Genomic DNA, 22,662 nt, shown 5'->3' with positions numbered 1-22,662 from the left:
GTTTAACTTCTGGTCCAGGGAAAATAATGGAGTCACTGGTTAAAGAAGTAATAAGGATCATGTAGACAAGACTAAAGTTATTCTTCAGACACAGCATAGGTTCATTAAGGGGAAAGCTTGTCTGATCAATCTGTTTGGATACTACGATGTGGTCATAAAGGAAGTGGATGAAAAAAATAATTCTGATATCACATACTTTGATTTCAGGAAAGCTTTAGATACTGGTGCACATAAAAGACTGCTGTACAATTTGGAGCAGTGTGGCATTAAGGGCAAGTTGCTGCTATAGATAAAGGGATCCTTGAGCGGGAGAAGACAGAGTGGTAAACAATGGACCCTGCTCTTTTTTGACTAACGTTATTAGTGGAGTCCCCCAGGGTTCAGTGTTAAGGCAATGGTCAGGCCACATCTGGGGTACTGCATACAAGTCTGGAGGCCTCATTTTAGGAAGGATATAGAGCTGCTGGAATGAGTACAGAAAAGAGCAACGAAAGTGGTGAGGGGAAGAAATGGGTGCTCTTACCAAGACAGACTTTAGTTCTGCAAATTGTAGCAACTGGAGGCTATGCATCGGTGAGGTGATCTGATTGGGCAAGCTCCATGCTCATGTGATTCTTCCTCTTGCTCAGACTATGTACATGAGGGGACATAAATTCAAACTGAGGAAAGACAGTTACAGAACAGATGTGCATAAGTCTGCCTTTAACCAGCACATGATTGATTGCTGGAATGAATTTTTACCAGTTGTTGTTGTGGAAGTTGATAGCTTAAAGCTTAAATAAATTCAGAGTACAACTAGACAAACTTATTGGAGGGAATGGAGATCAAATGGAAACTTTTTTTTTTTTTAGTTGATGCTGTATAAGCTTCTTTCTTGCATCATCTGCCACTACTAATGTTGACTGGATGCACTGCTTTAGATTGTATGTGCTTCTTAACTAAGAGCATAATCCCCCCCATCTGTCCTGTTTATACACATTTTTCTCCCCATATATAATTCTAATCCCCTTATATTTGAGTGACACCATGTCTCTGATATCCCACAGTGTCTGGATTCGATGATATGACCAGTACCTGAAATTCAGATTTATTTACCATTTATTTAATATTTATTTAGTGTACATACAAGTATACCTGCAAACACATTCCATGTATTTGCTTGTTCCACAAGGACATCCAGCAGGTCTTGAAATCCTCTACACCTTGCTTTCTAGACTGCTTCATGTTCTAATTGAAGTAGTGTGAATCACTTTCACCGCTGCCTGTGGCTATTGTTAATCTATTATTCTGTGTTTACCTCCCCCAGTCCCACAGTTAGAAGTTTTCAGAGCCATCTAACACCACCTTAGGAGCAAATTATTTGATCATGTTCCATTTGTATTTCAGAAGCATCATATCCCTATCTCAAACCTTTTTATTTTATTTAAAAAATTCTTACATAGAGTTTCCCCGTTTGGTTAAAAGGGGTATTTACAATCCCAATTTATAAACAACAAAAAAAAAATAATAATAAATAAATTAAACAACTAGAAACAGCCATCTGATCACTGTTTATTGTTTGATAAAAATCTGTCACCATATTTTCAACCTATTATTACTTATCAGTATGGGCTTTCACCTGGTGTTGGAGGGAACATGGTAACTAAACTAGCCATCGTTTGGCAGTCTGTTCAATGATTGCAGGACTAATGTGCTTTATATTTACCACTTCAAAACTTTTGATGCATTTCTTCACAAAATGTTACTAACTTAGCAATACTAAGTTGAAATACCATCATTCCATAATAGTATATCTAACTCTATACAAGATTCTTATTTATTTAATTAGCTTCTCCATTACAGATATTCTATGACAGAGCCAAATCCCACTCTTTTGCTGTTCATACAGACATGTCCCAAAGTATAGAGTAGAAAATGCCTTGGGCCATTTTCTACTCTATACTCTTCACCAATAAATGTGATATTTTATTTGTGACAGAAAATTTCAAAATCAGAAATAATTATTGCTGATTTTGCAATTTTTCCGATGCAGTAGAAAACTGTAATTTTCTACTGACAACTGCATTATATTCTTCTAAAGGTTGTGGAAAATGTGGGGGGGGGGGAGTCTTCTCACATCAGTGACAGGCTTTTTTTTTTTTTTTTTTAAATTATTGGCGTTATGCATATCACAATTTAATTATAGCGTGACTATGAAATTGGGACCCAGAGGAGGGAAAACAATAAAATCTATCCCATGAGTCCACTCATGTTATAAAATTCAACAAATTCATTGTCAAGTTAATAGTATTGTTTGTGACAAGCAGATACAAATTTAAAATTACTTAAATGCTGGCTATTACTGTTAAGACTTACCTCCCTTATGTACTCTTCTTGTTCTTGCTTCAAAGTAATTTCTATCAGAATATGTTGTAACTTTTCATTGCAGTAATTAATTATAAACTGTTCAAAGTTATTGTACTGAAATAGCAGAAGAATCAGTGTTACTTGCACCAAAATAGCAAGAATTACTAATTTATTACCAATTACCAATAATTAAAGAATTACCAATATAGAAAACACCAATTTATTATATGCAAGAAAAAAAAATATATTTTAATTTTTATATTAAAGGTTGTTCAGAAAGTCACTATACACCTATTTCAAAGGATTGTTATTTGTTTGTTATTTGATTTTTAGGAGCATTAGCAACTAAGGCCATATTGCTCTCGGAATAAGCGGTGGTCATTCCCTGACCTTTCCGCATCCTCCATATTTGGTGGTGACCTATTTCAAAGGAAAGTAAGTTTTTAATGTTATTATTACAAATCATTTGTTATTGCCCAGTTTTACTTACAATAGTAGTCCATTACAACAGATGTTGAAATTGACCTCCATTGACATCCAAACAAGCCTGAACACATTTTGATGTAAGCAGGTACAGCCACTTAGATTTCCTGAAGTGATCATGGGTTTTCTTCATAGACTTTAGTTTTTCTTTCTCCCCACAGATAAAAATCAGGTGGATTTAAGGCTAGTCAATGAGGGGCCAGAGATTTTATGAGATTATTTGATTAGAAAAATATTGCATAGAGTGCCATCAATTGTGTAGTAGTATGGGCAGTGGCAGAGTCTTGCTGAAACCACCAATTCTTGATTTCATCCTCATTCAATTTGCTGATAAATTGGTAAAGAATATTGGAACAGTAACATTCACAAGTTATAGTTTCACTACGCCCAATGATTCTTCTTCTTCTGGAGATAGCAACTCAAACACCAACCTTCCACTGATGATGAGGTATTTGATGTAGATGGTGTGGATTTTTGGATGTCCATATTTGGGTATTTTGAGCATTCATATACCCTAACAAATGAAACCACACGTCATCAGTGAAAAATATAAGATCCAGAATACCATTGGTATTTTCGGTGATGAACTGTTCAAACCAGTGGCAGTATTGTACTGCCACTGGTTTGAACAATTCATCTGCTGTTTTTAATTCTTGTTTATCTGATGTTTTTAATTCTTGAACAACTGGTGACTAGGCACCTGCAAAGGTGATCTTATTGAGGTGTATAAGGTCTTGAATGGCTTGAACAAGCTCAATGCTGATGGGATTCTTCCTTTTGATCAGATTACGCACCTGAGGGGGCATAAATTCAAATTGAGGAAAGACAATTGCAGAATAGATGCATGGAAATTTGCCTTTAGCTAGTGGATGGTTGACAGCTGGAACAAACTTCCATCTGTAGTTGTGGAAGTGGATAGCTTAAATAAATTCAAGGAAGAACTGGACAAATTTTTGGAGTGAATGGATTTTTTTTTTCTGCTGTATAAGCTTGCTTTCTTGCATCATATGCTTCTACTAATGCTAATGTTAACTGTGATTTTTGTATGGCAAAAGGCATAACCTCTTCCTTTAAATGCACAGTTAATATCAATAAGTTTTGCTGTCGTGACAACTTCTGCACTGATTTTGAAGGACTTTGCACCACTGAAACTGAAATACACAGGAATTTTGCTTCTGTCAGTTTTGGTGGCTTTCAACTATGCTCTGTGTTGTGCACAGCACCTGTCTCACGAAAATTTGTCTATTAATGGCCACACATCATGGTGACGTGGTACTGGCGTATTTGGAAATTTCTCAGCAACGTTTTCTCGGATGCTTTATGTATACTCACCACACTCATTACATACTCAACTAAATGAAAAAAACATCATTAATGAACTCCACAATCGACTGCTACAATAGCTATCTCACAGCCAACTGACCTTGACGCACGCACCACTAGGTGCATGGGATCTCATATCACGCCACACAATGCTGCACAGTGACTCATTATTTTATACATTACTGTTATACAGGTGTATAGCAACTTTCCGAATGCCCTGTATAAATGTGAAATCTTTACCATTTTCTAAGTGTTCAGAACGCACTAAAAATTGTATGTATATAATCTTAACCCTACGACAGGAGCACCCCTAGATAAAGTATGCTAAATCCATTTTTTTTTTAAAGAAAATCTATATAAGAGTCATCAATTCAAATTTACTGATTTGCCAATTATTGTGTTTCCAACAAATCTGCAGGCATTAATTTGTTTTGTTACTAAAGAAATGTGGACATAAAAAAAATTAAGCATTAAGCTTATTCGGGCATATTAATTATCTAATGTTGAAAAGCAAGAATTTAAACCTAGCTGCATCTTAATTGTCCAGTTACTGAAGCACACTACAGTAACTGGATGAGAAAGATCCATTTGATCCATGCATCTCTCAGAGAACTTCACATCTGACTACGCAATTACCCCCAAGTCCTTTTATTTTCCATTCCCCTCAGTGTTGTACCACACAGTTGGTATGTTACTCTGCAATCACTGCTAACCATATGCAGTACTTTGCATTTATCAGTGTTAAACTGTAATTATCATTTCTCAGCCCATCTACCTACCTATTTTTTCTAGATCTTGTTGCAGCAGCATACCTTCATTACGATCATTAACCACCCTGACAAACTTAGTATCATTTGCAACCTTATACATTAAGCCTGATATACCTTCATCAATATCATTAATAAATACAGAAAACAGCAATGGGCCCAGCACTGAACCCTATGAACTCCACTAATAACATTAGTCCACAAAGAGCAGTGTCCATTGATAACCACTCTCTGTCTTCTCCAATTCAATCATCCCTTTATTCATATCAGTAGCTTGCCCTTAATGCCACACTGCTCCAATTTTGTAAAGCAGTCTTTTATGTGCAACAGTATCAAAACTTTTGCTGAAATCCAAGTATATGTTATCAAAATATATATTTATTTTTCATCCAGTTCCTTTTTCACCATATAATATTGATCCGATCCACCCCAGGCACTTTTTTAATTGTCACAGAAATGGGAAACATGCTTTGTAAAAAGGATAGGTGGAACAGGACCAGGGTATGTCTGCCAGGGGCAAAGGTTGATGACGTTGTAGAGCGGATATCATCTTTTAAGGACACAAAAGGTGATATAGTTGTACACGTTGGCACTAATTTTATTTATTTTGTATGATGTGATCAATACACGAAGGAACCAGTTTTTTCTTGCTTCCTTCGTGTATCGTGGCCGGGATATCCAATCAACCGGTTGGTTTGGCACCATCGTGATATCCAGCCTGAGGCGGGAATCGAACCCGCGACCTTTGGGTTGCAATGCAGGCACTTTACCTACCCGGCTAGCCCGGTCGGCTTGGCACTAATGATATTAAGAGTAGGAGACCGGTGGACTTACTTAACAAGTACAGGTCACTGTTGAAAAAAAAAGGCCGTGAATTAGGGTTGAATTTGAAAGTGTCTGCAATTCTGCCCAAACACGATAGGAGGGAGTATATGATGAGAGCCCTGTCAATTAATTTGGCCCTGGGAAGATTGTGCAAGGCTTAAGGGGTAGAATTTTTTTCAGCCTGGTTTGTACTTGTTAATAGGAGAGACTGCTTCTACAGGGATGGGATACACTTAAATAGAAAGGGTGCAATAATGTTTGCTGATGCTATCGAGGCAGTGTTAGGTGGGTTGGAAAACTGCTAGATTGGGGGATACAAGGACTAATAGATTACAGTAGCCACTGGCAGAGTTGAAAGTGATTATTGCACTGCTTCTATTGGAATGAGCCGCAGCCTGGAAAATAAGATGCAGGATATTTCAGAGACTGCTGGAAATCATTGGGGTACAAATAAACACATGGGTTGTGTTAGGGTAGCTAAGAAAAAGAACAGGTGCATGTATACTTGCGTGTACACCAATGCTAGGAGTTTAGTAAATAAATTTGATGAATTTGAGGTATTGCTCAAAACATCAAAGGCAGATATTGTGGGGATTTCAGAGATGTGGTGTCACACAGATATAAGGAATGCAGAACTGGAATTTGGGGAGTACAATGTCTACAGAAAGGATAGACAGGATAGGAAGGGAGGAGGGGTTATGCTATTAGTTTAGAAATACATAAAATCCAAGGAAGTGAAGCCAGTCGACATTGCTGGACAGTGCAGTGTCGAGTCAGTTTGGTGTGACATAAGCATCGGGAGATCAAAACTGAGAGTAGGAGTGTGCTATAGGCCTAATGGCTCTAATGAGTATAATAAGAAACTGTACAGGGAAATAGAGGGGGCCAGTAAATCAGAGAGCCTTATAATGGGAGATTTTAATTTCCCAGATATTGACTGGAATTTGGGGGCTGGTCACTCACACACTAGCAAGGCTTTTGTGGATTTATTGGATGATTGTTTTCTACATCAGCATGTTCGGGAGGCAACTAGAGGGAGTAATACTCTTGATTTGATTATGAGTAGTGATTCTTCATGCATTAAGAATATGCAGGTAAATGAACCACTAGGTGGCAGTGATCACAGTGTGCTGAAGTGGGATTTACTCAAAGAAGTAACTACTATTAGGGGTAAAGGGAAGGGTTATTGCTTTCGTAAAGGTGACTACGATGGACTGAGACAGTATTTAAATTCTATACAGTGGGACCAACCGATGATGTTACCAACAGCAAATTCAAAATGGGAAGCATTCAAAGAACTTGGGAGCTACTAGGCTTTACATACCAACTAAGAAATATTGTTCAAGGTTTAAGTCTAAGTGGATGTCAGATGAACTAATGAGACATATGGCAGAGAAGAAAAATGCATGGGATACATACAAATTAACACGTGACACAGAAGCCTATGATAGATACAAGTTGATCTGTAACCAAGTTACAAAGAAGGTTAGGCAGGGGAAGGCAGATTACGAGAAATCTTTGGCAAGGGATGCAAAGAAAAACAGCAAAGAGTTCTTTACTTATGTAAACTCTAGAAGGAAGGGGATGAATCAGATTGGTCCACTTGATATCGATGGGTCAACTGTTGATGATCCTGCTCAGGTAGCTAACAAACTAAATGAATATTTTCCATCGACATTCACACATGAGGAGTTATTCAGTGAGGGAAATGCCAGAGGTGGATTCAACTCTGGCAGTAAGCTAGAGAATCTTGTAATAACTGAGAGTAAAGTGGAGGAGAAATTGTTGAAGATAAATACAAGAAAGGCACCTGGGGTGGATGGGAGCTATCCAGTTATATTAAAGAAGGCAGCAAAGGAAGTAAGCAAACTCTTAGCCATAATTATGAGGGCTTCCTTGGACTCAGGGGAAGTACCCATGGACTGGAGATGTGCAAATGTGACCCCAATTCACAAAGGAGGATCAAAGGCTGACACAAGCAATTATAGACCTGTGAGTTTAACTTCTGTTCCAGGAAAATTAATGGAGGCACTAGTTAAAGAAGCACTGCAGGATCATTTAGACAAGACTTCAGTTATAGCTCGGACACAGCATGGGTTTGTTAAGGGGAAGTCTTGCCTGACCAATTTGATTGGATACTATGATGCAGTCACAAAGGAACTGGATGCAGGGAATAACTTTGATATTATATACTTGGAACTTAGAAAGGCTTTTGATACTGTTGCACATGGAAGACTGCTGCACAAATTGGAGCAGTGTGACATTGGAGGCAAATTGCTGCTGTGGATAAAGGGGTGGTTGAGGGGGAGAAGACAGAGAGTGGTAATCAATGGACACTGCTCGTCGTGGACTAATGTTATTAGTGGAGTCCCTCAGGGCTCAGTGTTGGGTTCATTATTGTTTTCTGTATTCATAAATGATATTGATGATGGTATATCAAGCTTAATGTCGAAGTTTGCAGATGATACAAAGGTAGGCAGGGTTGTCAAGGACACTACTGACACTATGCTGCTGCAACAGGATCTGGAAAGGTTGAGCAGATGGGCTGAGAGGTGGCAAATGAAGTTTAACATTGACAAATGTAAAGTTCTACATATGGGAAACAGCAACTCCAGAGCAAAGTATCAACTCTGTGGTACTACACTGACAGTGGTAGAGAATGAAAGGGACCTTGGGGTGGTTGTGCAGGCAGATATGAAGTTTTCTGAGCAGTGCACACGGGCTGCAAGAGTAGCTCATGGTGTATTGTTGATCATATATAGGAATTTTTCTAGAAGGGATAAGGAGGTGATTATTCCCTTGTATAAGGCAATGGTCAGGCCACACCTAGAGTACTGTATACAGGTCTGGAGGCCTCATTTCAAGAAGGATGTAGAGCTGCTGGAACGAGTACAGAGAAGGGCAACAAGATTAGTGAATGGAACAAAGGGGTGCTCTTACGAAGAAAGGCTTAAGTTTTGCAAATTACAGTGTCTGGAGACTAGGCACCAGTGAGGTGATCTGATAGAGGTGTATAAAGCATTGAATGGTTTAAGCATGCTCAATGCTGATGGGATTCTTCCTCCTGCTCAGAATAATCACCTGAGAGGGCATAAATTCAAATTGAGGAAAGACAGATGTAGGATAGACGTGCGGAAATTTGCCTTTAGCCAGCGGGTGCTTGGTTGGTGGAACAGACTTCCATCCCTTGTCGTGGAAGTTGATAACCTAAATAAGTTTAAGGCTCAGCTGGACAGGTGTATATAGCTCAGCTGAACAGGTGTTTTCGAACGAACAGAGGGGTGAAGTGGAAGTGGTTATTTTTTATTTATTTATTTTTTTTTTTTGGCTGATGCTGCATAAGCTTGCTTTCTTGCATCAAATGCCTCTACTAATGCTAATGCTAAATGCTAATTTCTGTTACGCTTTCCTCTCAATTATTACAAAATCATTTGTATCTCTGTTAGAGTTTAATATCATTTATATCCCTGTTAGAGTTTAATAAACTTCTGGCATCCACTTCCCTAAAGAATTCCTCATGTGTGAATGTATATGCAAAGTATTTATTCAGTTTGTCAGTAACCTGAGCAGGGTCACCAACAGTTAAACCATCAATATTAAGTGGACTGATGTTACTAACCCCTTTTTTTCTAGTGTTTATATATGCCAAACCTCCCTTGTGACTTGATTGCAGACTAGTACCATAGGCTTCTGTATCAACTGATAATTTATATGCATCCCACGCATTTTTGCTTCTCTGCCACATCTCATTAGAACATCTGACATCCATTTAGGTCTAAGCCTTGACCAGTATGTCTTAAAAGGTGTAATTTTGACATTGTGCTACCTATATTCCAATTCTGCATTCCTTATATCCAGAGGTAGAATGGGTAAAAAATTCTTATCAGGGGAAAACTTGTAGCAGCCTCATACCAGTGTTTATGGTCAAAATCACACTTTTTTCCATTAGCCTCCAGCCCACAGGTGTTTACCCAGTAAGTCTTATAGCCAATCCTCTCTGCTTATATCTGTGTGACACCACATCTCTGATATCCCAACAATATCTGCCTTTGATGTCTTGACCAGCACTTCAAATTCATCAAAGGTATTAACTATATTCCTAGTTGGTTTACATGCAAGTATACATGCACCTGTTCTTACTCTTAGTTACCCTATCATAGCCCATGTATTTCCCATGATGACTCCATGCAGTTCTTGAAATCATCAGAAACTTGCTTTCCAGGCTCTCATTCCAATAGAAGCAGTGCAAGAATCGTTTTTCCCTCTGGCTGCCCTTCGGCTACTGTGAATCTATTAGTCTGTGTTTCATTGCTGTGAAATGTTTATTAGAAAAATTACTGGAGCTGAGAAAGGAAAAGGGCTCTAGGTATGGAAAGCATATATTCAAGGTCAGTCCCAGTATTTTGGGGGGGGGGGGCTAAAGCAGTGTTTTGGAGAATCATTAATCATCATGTAGTAGTAACAAATTCCACATTATCTGTATCATAAGGGGAGGCAGGATCATAAGGAGCACTCCCTCATAGGGGAGTACTCCTTTAGTCCCTATTTGGACCAGCCTCTATGCACATCCAGTTATACTGAAAAAGATAAGAATGAGTGTGTAATTACATCAACTTTGAGATCATCCTCTTGGAGCAAAGAAGTGCTAATGTCTCTCCAATCCATGAGGGAAAAACAAAAGTAGTGATGAGCAACTATAGGTCAAGGAGTTTAACTATTGTGGCGAGTCTGTTAAGGACAGGATTCGGAATGGACCACAGTGCACAGGAATGCCACTTGCAGTTCATCATACACATATTGGTAACATTGTTCCAATCTGTTAAAAATTTATTAAAACCATACTAGTTCATTAATCATTACAATAATAAGATTACTGCCTTCATTAATTGATTGATTCATTAATTAATCATTACAATAATAAAATCATGCCACAATAATGGATATGCACTCCATACACATACATGGCACCATAAATCAAAAAAGGTGGTTCAGATCAGACATGCAGAAATTTGCATTCAGCCAGTGAGTAACTGACCACTGAAATTTCCACATAGTACTGTTGAAATAGGTAGGCTGAACAAATTCAATTAGAATATTATTATTATTATTATTTTTTTTTTTTTTGGATGGTACTGTAAGCTTTATTTCCTTGCATTGCATTGCCAATACTAATACTAATAGCTCAATAACATTTATTAATGATTTAAAAATGTATATGTTTCTATGTAGAGCAATGTACATAATGACACTGACTGGTAAGTTAAATGAATTTATATAACAATGTGTAATTTGTTCAAATATATTACTCAATACATCTGAGCAAAAGCAGTGTACAAATCATATTTTGTCATACATATGTCATACTTTTGTGATAAAAAATCTACACTGTGAAAACTACTACAAGAAATTTCAATACTATTTTAGACAAAGGAGTTTTTCTGAATGCAGTTAATTGTAACCATAAACAGGGCTAATAAAGTACTGGATTAATTAGCATTAGCATTTAGCATTAGTAGAGGCATTTGATGCAAGAAAGCCAGCTTATGCAGCATCAGCCAAAAAAAAAAAAAAAAAAAAACCACTTCCACTTCACCCCTCTGTTCGTTCAAAATACCTGTCCAGCTGAGCCTTAAACTTATTTAGGCTATCAACTTCCACGACAAGGGATGGAAGTCTGTTCCACCAACCAACCACTCTCTGGCTAAAGGCAAATTTCCGCACTTCTCTCCTACATCTGTCTTTCCTCAATTTGAATTTATGCCCTCTCAGGTGATTATTCTGAGCAAGAGGAAGAATCCCATCAGCATTGAGCATGCTCAAGCCATTCAATGCTTTATACACCTCTATCAGATCACCTCACTGGTGCCTAGTCTCCAGACACTGTAATTTGCAAAACTTAAGCCTTTCTTCGTAAGAGCACACCTTTGTTCCATTCACTAATCTTGTTGCCCTTCTCTGTACTCGTTCCAGCAGCTCTACATCCTTCTTGAAATGAGGCCTCCAGACCTGTATACAGTACTCTAGTTGTGGCCTGACCATTGCCTTATACAAGGGAATAATCACCTCCTTATCCCTTCTAGAAAAATTCCTATATATCATTGACAATACACCATGAGCTACTCTTGCAACCCGTCTGCACTGGTCAGAGAACTTCATATCTGCCTGCACAACCACCCCAAGGTCCCTTTCATTCTCTACCACTGTCAGTGTAGTACCACAGAGTTGATACGTTGCTCTGGGGTTTGTTGTTTCCCATGTGTACTACTTTACATTTGTCAATGTTAAACTTCATTTGCCACCTCTCAGCCCATCTGCTCAACCTTCCCAGATCCTGTTGCAGCAGCATAGTGTTAGTAGTGTCCTTGACAACCCTGCCTACCTTTGTATCGTCTGCAAACTTTGACATTAAGCTTGATATACCATCATCAATATCATTTATGAATACAGAAAACAATAATGGACTGAGCCCTGAGGGACTCCACTAATAACATTAGTCCACGATGAGCAGTGTCCATTGATTACCACTCTCGGTCTTCTCCCCCTCAGCCACCCCTTTATCCACAGCAGCAATTTGCCTCCAATATCACACTGCTCCAATTTGTGCAGCAGTCTTCCATGTGCAACACTATCAAAAGCCTTTCTAAGTTCCAAGTATATAATATCAAAGTTATTCCCTGCATCCAGTTCCTTTGTGACTGCATCATAGTATCCAATCAAATTGGTCAGGCAAGACTTCCCCTTAACAAACCCATGCTGTGTCCGAGCTATAACTGAAGTCTTGTCTAAATGATCCTGCAGTGCTTCTTTAACTAGTGCCTCCATTAATTTTCCTGGAACAGATGTTAAACTCACAGGTCTATAATTGCTTGTGTCAGCCTTTGATCCTCCTTTGTGAATTGGGGTCACATTTGCACATCTCCAGTCTGTGGGTACCTACCCTGAGTCCAAGGAAGCTCTCATAATTATGGCTAACGGTTTGCTTACTTCCTCTGCTGCCTCCTTTAATATAACTGGATAGATCCCATCCACCCCGGGTGCCTTTCTTGTGTTTATCTTCAACAATTTCTCCTCCACTTTACTCTCAGTTATTACAAGATTCTCTAGCTTACTGCTAGAGTTGAATACACCGCTGGCTTTCCCCTCGCTAAATAACTCCTCATGTGTGAATGTCGATGCAAAATATTCATTTAGTTTGTTAGCTACCTGAGCAGGATCATCAACAGTTGACCCAGCGATATCAAGTGGACCAATCTGATTCATCCCCTTCCTTCTAGAGTTTACATAAGTAAAGAACTCTTTGCCGTTTTTCTTTGCATCCCTTGCCAAAGATTTCTCGTAATCTGCCTTCGCCTGCCTAACCTCCTTTGTAACTTGGTTACAGATCAACTTGTATCTATCATAGGTTTCAGCGTCATGTGTTAATGAAGAAACATGCATGTATCCCATGCATGTTTCTTCTCTGCCATATGCCTCATCAGTTCACCTGACATCCATTTAGGCCTAAACCTTGAACAATATTTCTTTGTTGGTATGTAAAGCCTAGTAGCTTCCAAGATAAGTTCTTTGAATGCTTCCCATTTTGCATTTGCTGTTGGTAACATCATCAGTTGGTCCCACTGTATAGAATCTAAATACGGTCTCAGTCCATCGTAGTCGCCTTTACGAAAGCAATAACCCTTCCCTTTACCCCTAATGGTAGTTACCTCTTTGAGTAAATCCCACTTCAGCACACTGTGATCACTGCCACCTAATGGTTCATTTATCTGCAGATTCTTAATGCATGAAGAATCACTGCTGATAATCAAATCAAGAGTATTCCTCCCTCTAGTTGCCTCCCGAACATGCTGATGTAGAAAACAATCATCCAATAAATCCACAAAAGCCTTGCTAGTGTGTGAGTGACCAGCCCCCAAATTCCAGTCAATATCTGGGAAATTAAAATCTCCCATTATAAGACTCTCTGATTTACTGGCCCACTCTATTTCCCTGTACAGTTTCTTATTATACTCATCAGAGTCATTAGGCCTATAGCACACTCCTACTCTCAATTTTGATCTCCCAGTGCTTATGTAACACCAAACTGACTCGACACTGCACTGTCCAGCGATTTCCACTGGCTTCACTTCCTTGGATTTTATGTATTTCTTAACTAATAGCATAACCCCTCCTCCCTTCCTATCCAGTCTATCCTTTCTATAGACGTTGTACTCCCCAAATTCCAGTTCTGCATTCCTTATATCTGTGTGACACGAAGTATCTGATATCCCAACAATATCTGCCTTTGATGTTTTGAGCAATACCTCAAATTCATCAAATTTATTTACTGAACTCCTAGTATTGGTGTACACGTAAGTATAAATGCACCTATTTCTATTCTTAGCTACCCTAACACAACCCATGTGTTTACTTGTACCGCAATGACTCCCAGCAATCTCTGATATATCCTGAATCTTGTTTTTCAGGCTTCTGCTCATTCCAATAGAAGCAGTGCAAGAATCTCTTTCACCTCGGCCAGTGGCTACTGTTAATCTATTCGTCTTTGTCTCCCCCCAAGCTAGCAGTTTTCTGACCCAAATTTAAAAGGAGCTGGAATTTCGACATGCTGAGTGGTCAGCATGTAGAAATTTATCTGCAATTCATGTATGAATTTACACAATGTAAGAAAATAAAATGGCCTGCTGTTAATTCTACATATTTTGTCTGCCAGTTATAAACCATTCAACTTGTACACTCTTCCAGTGGTACATTACCCTTCAAAAAATGCCTAGAAACAAGTCAGTTTTGTGTCTGGTGTGTGGCAGTGGTAGTCAATGATTGGCAGCGATATCAATACTTTGTACTAATATTGTTGTATCTCAATACTTTGTATTGATATCACTGCCACTCACTTGAATAGTTTGTCAGTTCCCTCTTTGGCTGCAATGATACACACCACCCTCTCAGGCAGGCTTTCCTCCAATAAATGACAGGCTGCAGTGACTACAGTCCTCCCCTAATCCTTCAAAACAGTAATCAGTTGAGCTACTAATGTGAAGTGTGTTGGTTGGGCCCTATTCCAAGGTTCTCATTTATCCCACAAGTGTTCCACAGCAGTTAGAGGATCATGCATTATTTTGTGGGTTTCTGAATTGTAAGTGGGGATGGTTTTTCTGTTTTGTTCTCACATCAGAAGTATAATCAGAAAAGATGGAACTACTGAGGGACCTAAATCCCATGTCTTTCGATGCTGCTGCTACTTTCTGGTTCTATAGACTTCCAGTTTATTATGTTATTGGCCGCAGACCATAAGGGAGTAGGTCCATTAATGATGTCATGTGCTTTTAGCATCAAGAGAAATACTTGTTCTTGTTGTCTTTCCAACCTCTCCACTAGGAAGCAAGAATAGTGCCAACTAGAAACTTAAGTGTAGAAAAACAAAGGTTAGTAAAAAGAAAAAAAATAATGTAGGACAAAATTCCTCTGTTGGTTAGTGAACATTTCATAGAAAATTATTACGCACTACCCTCCAAAAGTATTTAGACATGTCAGTTTCACATTCATTAATTATGAGATTCATGAATACCCCTGATCCTTTGGCTTCCAACATGGTGGTGGACCTGATGGCATGGTAGTTTTGTCAATGCACTGATGCCACTATGATGCACTTTACCCTCCAGGGAAGTCTTTCTGCCAGTGAACAATAGCTAGTGAGTATAGTCCTCCATTCCTCCTGAAGAACAGTGCCCAGTTGAGCTGCAGACAAACATTTTTTCCTGTAAATGTTCTACAGGAATCAAATTAAGACTATTCCAATTCCACTTGCTATTCCAATTTCTGTACTTTTATGTCTGCGAAACAGTTGTAAACAGCACTTGTGGGTCTGTACCAAAGAATTTGTATTTGCAACAATGTAGAGAACACGGAACTGTCCAAACTGTTAAGGTGGGCTTCTGCATATATGATTCCCTGAAAAAAAATAAAAGATACATACCATGAGAAACAAAACCCCACAATAATTCCACCTCCTCTGAATGTCATTATTGCTACAATGCACTTCAGCAGTAGACATTTGCTTGGCATCGTCCACACCTGTCTGGCTGATCAGAACAGGAGGTTGTAAGATTTGTCAACCGACAGAATTGACTTCCACTGCTCTATGAACTAATTATGGTGTTCATTGCAATGCAATGCAAGACTGGTTGGTAAGACTAATGGTTGATGCTTTGCAGGGATATCTGACAAGACGGTTGTACTGCACTTGTGAGTACTCTCTGATCACATAAAGTAAGCATCTATGGTGTTCCCATGTGTTGCTGGATGGTGGTGGTGGTGGTACCATCACACTTCTATATCAAGGTAACATAGCAGTGATTGACTATGGATGGTGTAAGCTGTCAGCAACTGCATGAAACGACAAACCAGTAATGTAACATCCAATGATAACATCCCTCTCAAAATAATTCAGTTCAATTATACATACAACAATGAGAACAACTAACTTGTGTGGCTCATACACCTTCCTTATAAACCCTCTAAGTCACCATTATAGAGTATAACCATTACAGACTATGAACAGAAGTTCCTTGATAGAAATAAGGTGATAGTAATAGTAATAGAGGCATGTGATGCAAGAAAGCAAGCATATGACCTTATGTAGCATCAGCCAAAAAAAAAAAAAAAAATTCACACAACCATTCCCTCTAAAAGTTTGTCCAGTTCCTCCTTGAATTTATTTAAGCTATCAACTTCTATAACGGCAGATGGAAGTTTGTTCCATCAATTAACCACCCGCTGGCTAAAGGCAAATTTCCACACATCTATTCTACAGCTGTCTTTCCTTAATTTGAATTTATGCCGCCGAAGGTTCATAATCTGAGCAAGCAGAAGAATCCCATCAGAAAACTGATATGTTCAACCCATTCAAGGCATTATACACCTCAATCAAATCACCTCGCAGGTGCTTAGTCTCCAGCTGCTGCAATTTGTAGAATTTAAGCCTCTCTTGGTAAGGGGACCCCTTCATTCTCTTCACCAATCTTGTTGCCCTTCTCTGAATACACTCAAGCAAATCTACATCCTTCCTAAAATGAGGCCTCCAGACCTGTACGTAGGTCTGGAGGCATCACTGACATGTTGTAAGGCAATGGTCAAGGCATAGCCTGACCATTGCCTTATACAAAAGGATAATCACCTCCTTTTCCCTGTTGGTGAGTATGGGCTTGGCACACCTAGGGTCCTGAGCTGGATATCACCATTCTTCTTTTTCTTGGTGATTCTCTCTCTCTCTCTCTGGGTAATTCAGAAAAATTTTTTTTTGGCTGGTGTAGCATAAGCCTCAGGCTTCCTTGCACCATATGCTAATAATAATAATAAAAAATTCCTGTATATCATTGACAAATCCCATGACCTGTTCTGGTAACCTGTCTGCATTGCTCAGAAAACTTCATATCTGACTGCACAATTACTCCCAGGTCTTTTCCATTTTCTACCAACCTAACTGTAGTACCACACAGTTGGTACATTCCTCTGGAGTTACTTCTACCCATATGCAGTACTTTGCATTTGCAATGTTAAACTTCAGTTGCCACTTCTCAGCCCATCTGCCCACATTTTACGGATCCTGTTGCAGGAGCACACTGCCATTACTGTCATTAGCAATCCTGCCAACCTTTGTATCATCTGCAAACTTCGACACTAAGCCTGATATACCTTCATCAATATCATTGATAAATAAACAAAACAACAGTGGACCCAACACCGAACCCTGTGGGACTCCACTAAAACATTAGTCCACGAAGAGTAGCACCCATTGATTACCACCCTCTGTCTTCTCCCACTTAACCATCCTTTTATCCATTGTAGCAACTTACACTTAATACCATTCTGCTCCAATTTGTACAGTAGTCTTTCATGCGCAGCAGTGTCAAAAGCTTTCCTGAAATCCAAATATACGATATCAAAATTATTTTTTGCATCAGTTCCTTTCTAACCACATCATAATATCCTATCAAATTTGTCAGACAAGACTTTCCCTTAACAAAGCTATGCTGTGTCTTGTCTGAATTATTGCTGTAGTCTTGTCTAGATGATCCTGCAATGCATCTTTAACAAGTGACTCCATTATTTTACCCGGAACAGAAGTTAAACTAACTGGTCTGTAATTACTCGTGTCACCCTTCGATCCCCCTTTGTGAATTGGGGATACATTTTCACATCTCCAGTCCGTGGGAACCTCCCCTGATTCCAAAGATGCTCTCATAATTATGGCTAAGGGTTTGCTTAGTTGCTTTGCCGCCTCCTTTAATATAACTGGATAGATCCCATCCACCCCAGGTGCTTTTCTTATGTTTAACTTCAACAATTTCTCCTCCACTTTGCTTTCAGTTATTACAAAATCGTTAAGTATCCTGCTACAATTTGATAACCTTCTGCCATTTTCAAACCTTAATAATTCCTCATGTGTGAATGTAGATGCAAAATACTCATTCAGTTTGTTTGCTATCTGAGCAGGATCATCAACAGTCGAACCATCAATGTCAAGTGGACCAATCAGATTCATCCCCTTCCTTTTAGAGTTTATATAAGAAAAAAAATCCTTGCTGTTTTTCTTAGCATCTTTTGCCAAGGATTTCTCGTAATCTGCCTTCGCCTGCCTAACCTCCTTTGTGACCTGATTACAGACTAGCTTATATCTGCCATAGGCTTCTGAGTCTTGATAAATTATATGCATCCCATGTATTTTTCTTCTCTGTTACGAGTCTCATTAGTTCATTAGATAACCATTGTGGCCTAAACCTTGAACAATATTTCTTAATAGGTATGAAACTTTTAGTAGCTTCCACGATTAATTCCTTGAATGCTTCCCACTTAGAATTTACTGTTGGTAACATCGTCAGTTGATCCCACTGTACAGAATTTAAAATTTAAATATATTAAAGGTGACACAGATACCTATAGTAGATATAAGGCAGTCTTTAATCAAATCACAAAAGAAGTTAGGCAAGCGAAGGAACATTACGAGAAATCTTTGGCAAATGATGCAAAGAGGAACACCAAAGACTTCTTTACTTATGTAAACTCTAGATGGAATGAGCTGAATTGGATTGGTACACTTGATATTGATGGTTTGACTGTTGATGATCCTGATCAGGTAGCTGACAAAGTCAATGAATATTTTGCATCTACATTCACACATGAGGAGTTATTCATGGGGGTGAATGGCAAAAATTTATCAAACTCTGCCAGGGAGCTAAATGATTTCATAATAACCAAGAGCAAAGTGGAGTAGAAATTGTTGAAATTGAAAATAAGAAAGTACCCTGGGGTGGATGAGATCTATCCAGTTATATTAAAGGAGGCAGCAAAGGAAGTAAGCAGGCCCTTAGCCACAATCATGATTATGAGGGGCATACTTGGACTCAGGGGAGGTCCCCATGGACTGGAGATGTGAAAATGTGTCCCCAATTCAGAAAGAGGGATTAAAGAGTGACATGAGTCATTACAGACCTGTTAAACGTCTGTTCCAGGGGAAATAATGGAGTCAGTGGTTAAAGAAGCATTGCAGGATCATCTAGACAAGACAGCAGTAATAATTCAGCCACAGCATGGGTTTGTTAAGGGGAAACCTTTTACGACCAATTTGACTGGATAATAAGACGTGGTCACAAAGGAACTGGATGCAAAAAAAAAATTTTCATATCATATACTTGGATTTTAGGAAAGCTTTTGATACTGTGGCACACGGAAGATTACTATACAAATTGGAGCAGTATATCATTAAGGTTTTTTTTTTGGTTTGGTTTTTTTTTTTTTTTTTTTTTAAGGAGCATTAGCAACTAAGGCCATATTGCTCCGGGTCATGCGGTGGTCATTCCCTGACCTTTCCGCATCCTCCGCATTTGGTGGTGACGGGCTCGAACCCCGGTTTAATCAAGAAGCGTGTGCTTCGCACTGCTGCTCCTTCCCACCTGGCTACGGAGATGCCATATCATTAAGGGCAAGATGGTTGAGAGAGAGAGAGAGAGAGAGAGAGAGAGAGAGAGAGAGAGATAATGAATGGACACTGCTCTTCATGGACTAATGTTATTAGTGAAGTCCCTCAGAGTTTGGTGTTGGGCCCACTGTTGTTTTCTGTATTTATCAATGATATTGATGAAGTTATATCAGGGTTAATGTCTATGTTTGCAGATGATACAAAGTTTTCAAGGGCCGTTAATGACAGTAATGATAGCACACTAATGCAACAGGATATGGTCAAGTTGAGCAGATGGGCTGATAGGTGAAAAATGAAGTTTAACATTGATAAATGTAAATACTACATATGGGTAGCAGTAATCCCAGAGTAACGTATCAACTGGGTGGTACTACACTCAATGTAGTGGAGAATGAAAAGGAGTAATTGTGCATTCAGATATGAAGTTTTCTGAGCAGTGCAGACAGGCTGAAAGAGTAGGTCATGGTGCCTTGTCAATGATATACAGGAATTTTGCTAGCAGGGACAAGGAGGTGATTGTCCCCTTGTATGAGGCAATGGTCAGTCCACACCTTGAGTACTGCTTACAGGCCTGGAGGCCTCATTTTAGGAAAGATGTAGAGCTGCAGGAATGAGTACAAAGAAGCAGCAGCTCTACATCTTTCCTAAGGACAACGAGATCGGTGAGTGGAACAAAGGGTTGCTGTTACCAAGAAAGGTTTAAGTTCTGCAAATTGCAGCTTCTGGAGACTAGGCACCTGCGAGGTGAGCTAATTGAGGTGTATAAGGCTTTCAATGGTTTGAACAAGCTGAATGATGATGGGATTCTTCCTCTTGCTCAGATTAGTCACCTGAGGGGCATAAATTCAAACTGAGGAAAGACAATTGTAGAACAGATGTGCAGAAATTTCCCTTTAGTTAGGGGGGTGGTTGATAGTTAGAACAAACTTCTATCTGTTGTAGTGGAGGTCAACAACTTAAATAAGTTCGAGGCAGAACTAGACAAACATTTGGAGTGAATGGGTCTGTGAAATGGGAAGGATATATTTTTTTTTTGGTTGATGCTATTTATGCTTGCTTCTTGAATATGCCTCTACTAATGCTAATGTTAATACTAAGTAGTGATTGAGGCAACCAATAACATTGGTCAACAGCAACAAAAAAATATTTTTCCTACTTTTGGACCAAAAGTAGCAGATCTAAAGGAAATTGATCTGTTGATTCCAAAAATAACAAAATTATGTTTCTATCACATCTCAATTGGAAGATATATTGAATTTTAGCAACTTAATGACTAATTTCAAATATCATACAATAACACATATACTGCCTTAAAAACAAGTTAATATATAGAGTGGGTTACATTTCCGACAGATCTGCAAATAATAATTCATGATTTATAACAAAAAAAGACTTTTATGCATAAATCAAGAAAATTTTATTTCAGCGCATCCACCACATTGCCCATTCATTCCTTCAACCAGTGCATGGCAAGAACAATATCCAGTGCTTCAGCTGCAACGTATGGTACATGGATAGAATATGCGATATGTATGAAAAATTGCGCCTCCGTAGCCAGGTGGGAAGGAGCAGTAGTGCGTATCACATGCTTCTTGATTAGACCGGGGTTCAAGCCCGTCACCACCAAATACGAAAGATTCGGAAAGGTCAGGGAATGACCACCGCATATCCCGGAGCAATATGGCCTTAGTTGCTAATGCTCCTAAAAACCAAAACAACAACAACAACATATGAAAAATTAAACAATGATGGTCATATTCCTATTGGTTTAATTTTTAACAAATTTGGGATGACTTAACAATCTTTTCTAAAAGGCACGAATATAAAATTTCATGTCTATTGGGAGTCGAGTTATTACATGCGGATGGAACAAATATAAATAATAATTGCAGGATTTCTATTAGTCTCATTTTAATAAAATTTGAGGTGGCTCAACAACTTTTTCTAAATGAGCCAAATTAAAATTTAATGAAAATCGATCTGCTAGGAGTTGACTTATTATTTGCTGGCGGACAGAAGGATGGACAGACATGGTGAAGACAATGGCACAGTAGGGGTGTGTGTGTGTGTGTGTGTGTGTGTGTGGGGCCTTTTATCAGGGTGGCTCCTAGGCATAAGCCCATCTCCACCTAGTTCATCTGTGATGGTACAGAATCTCTGTGAAACAGGCCTGATAAAAGTATTAGTGTGTGTGTGTGTGTGTGTGTGTGTGTGTGTGTGTGTGTGTGTGTGTGTGTGTGTGTGTGCGCGTGTGTGTGTGTGTGGTTAGTGTCAGGTCAGTGTCAGGTTACTTTGCCACAAGGGTGCAGCCAACCCTGGCCAGCTGCTGCCTGGTGCCCATCCCTAGGCACGAGGAGCCAAGTAGGGTTGCCAGGTCCTACGTTTTTCCTGTAAGCTTTATGTTTTTTTGGTTGATTTTACTGTTTACGTTTTTAATTTTCCTGTAAGTAGGTTTCTTCCTTTTTTTTTATTTTTACGATGAAAATCATGTTTAAACGTTCCAGTAAATATAGTTAAAAGTTGGTTGCTAACACAACCATCAGATGACACTGCAACTATTCAAAAACTGTTGGCAATAAGGTTTTTTTCAACAGTTGCCTACCATGAGAAAGGTGGAAGAAGTCACGGAACATATTGTTCTTTCACTTTCATTGTCCATAGTGTGGGAGAAGGATGCAATATAGTTTATCACGTGTTGAAATGTGAAGTTGTTATTAAGTTATAGTAAGGAATATTGAACTTTATAGAAATTTAATATACATTGTGCACATTATTTCTTCTTAATAGTTCTTTCTAAAATTGAGAGCAAGATCTTAGGAGAGAGAGATGTGGGTTTTCGATTATTTGTTGATGAGGTAAGATTGACAAATTATTATATACTGTAATTTAATTTGAAATATTTGAAATACATTGTTAAGCTGACAGACAATATTTGATATTTGTGCA

The 22,662-nt window shown here is 38.8% G+C and overlaps 1 protein-coding gene across 1 annotated transcript in view; it reads right to left on the bottom strand.

Moving 5' to 3' along the window:
* LOC150075139 (unconventional myosin-Ib-like) overlaps positions 1 to 22,662 on the bottom strand; it is a 317,137-nt gene that overhangs the window by 227,939 nt on the left and 66,536 nt on the right. The window contains exons 3-4 of the mRNA XM_090388377.1: positions 15,596 to 15,689; positions 2,356 to 2,510 (exon numbers count right to left, since the gene is read on the bottom strand). Of these exons, the coding sequence (XP_090244503.1) occupies positions 2,356 to 2,510; positions 15,596 to 15,689 (249 nt within the window). The remainder of the gene's footprint in view (positions 1 to 2,355; positions 2,511 to 15,595; positions 15,690 to 22,662) is intronic.

Source organism: Mastigoproctus giganteus, chromosome 14 (assembly GCF_048544385.1).
Source record: "Mastigoproctus giganteus isolate SK-2022 chromosome 14, ASM4854438v1, whole genome shotgun sequence".
Classification (NCBI taxonomy): domain Eukaryota; kingdom Metazoa; phylum Arthropoda; class Arachnida; order Uropygi; family Thelyphonidae; genus Mastigoproctus; species Mastigoproctus giganteus.
Note: the sequence above shows the minus strand (reverse complement) of the source record. Positions and strands in the feature narration are given on the sequence as shown.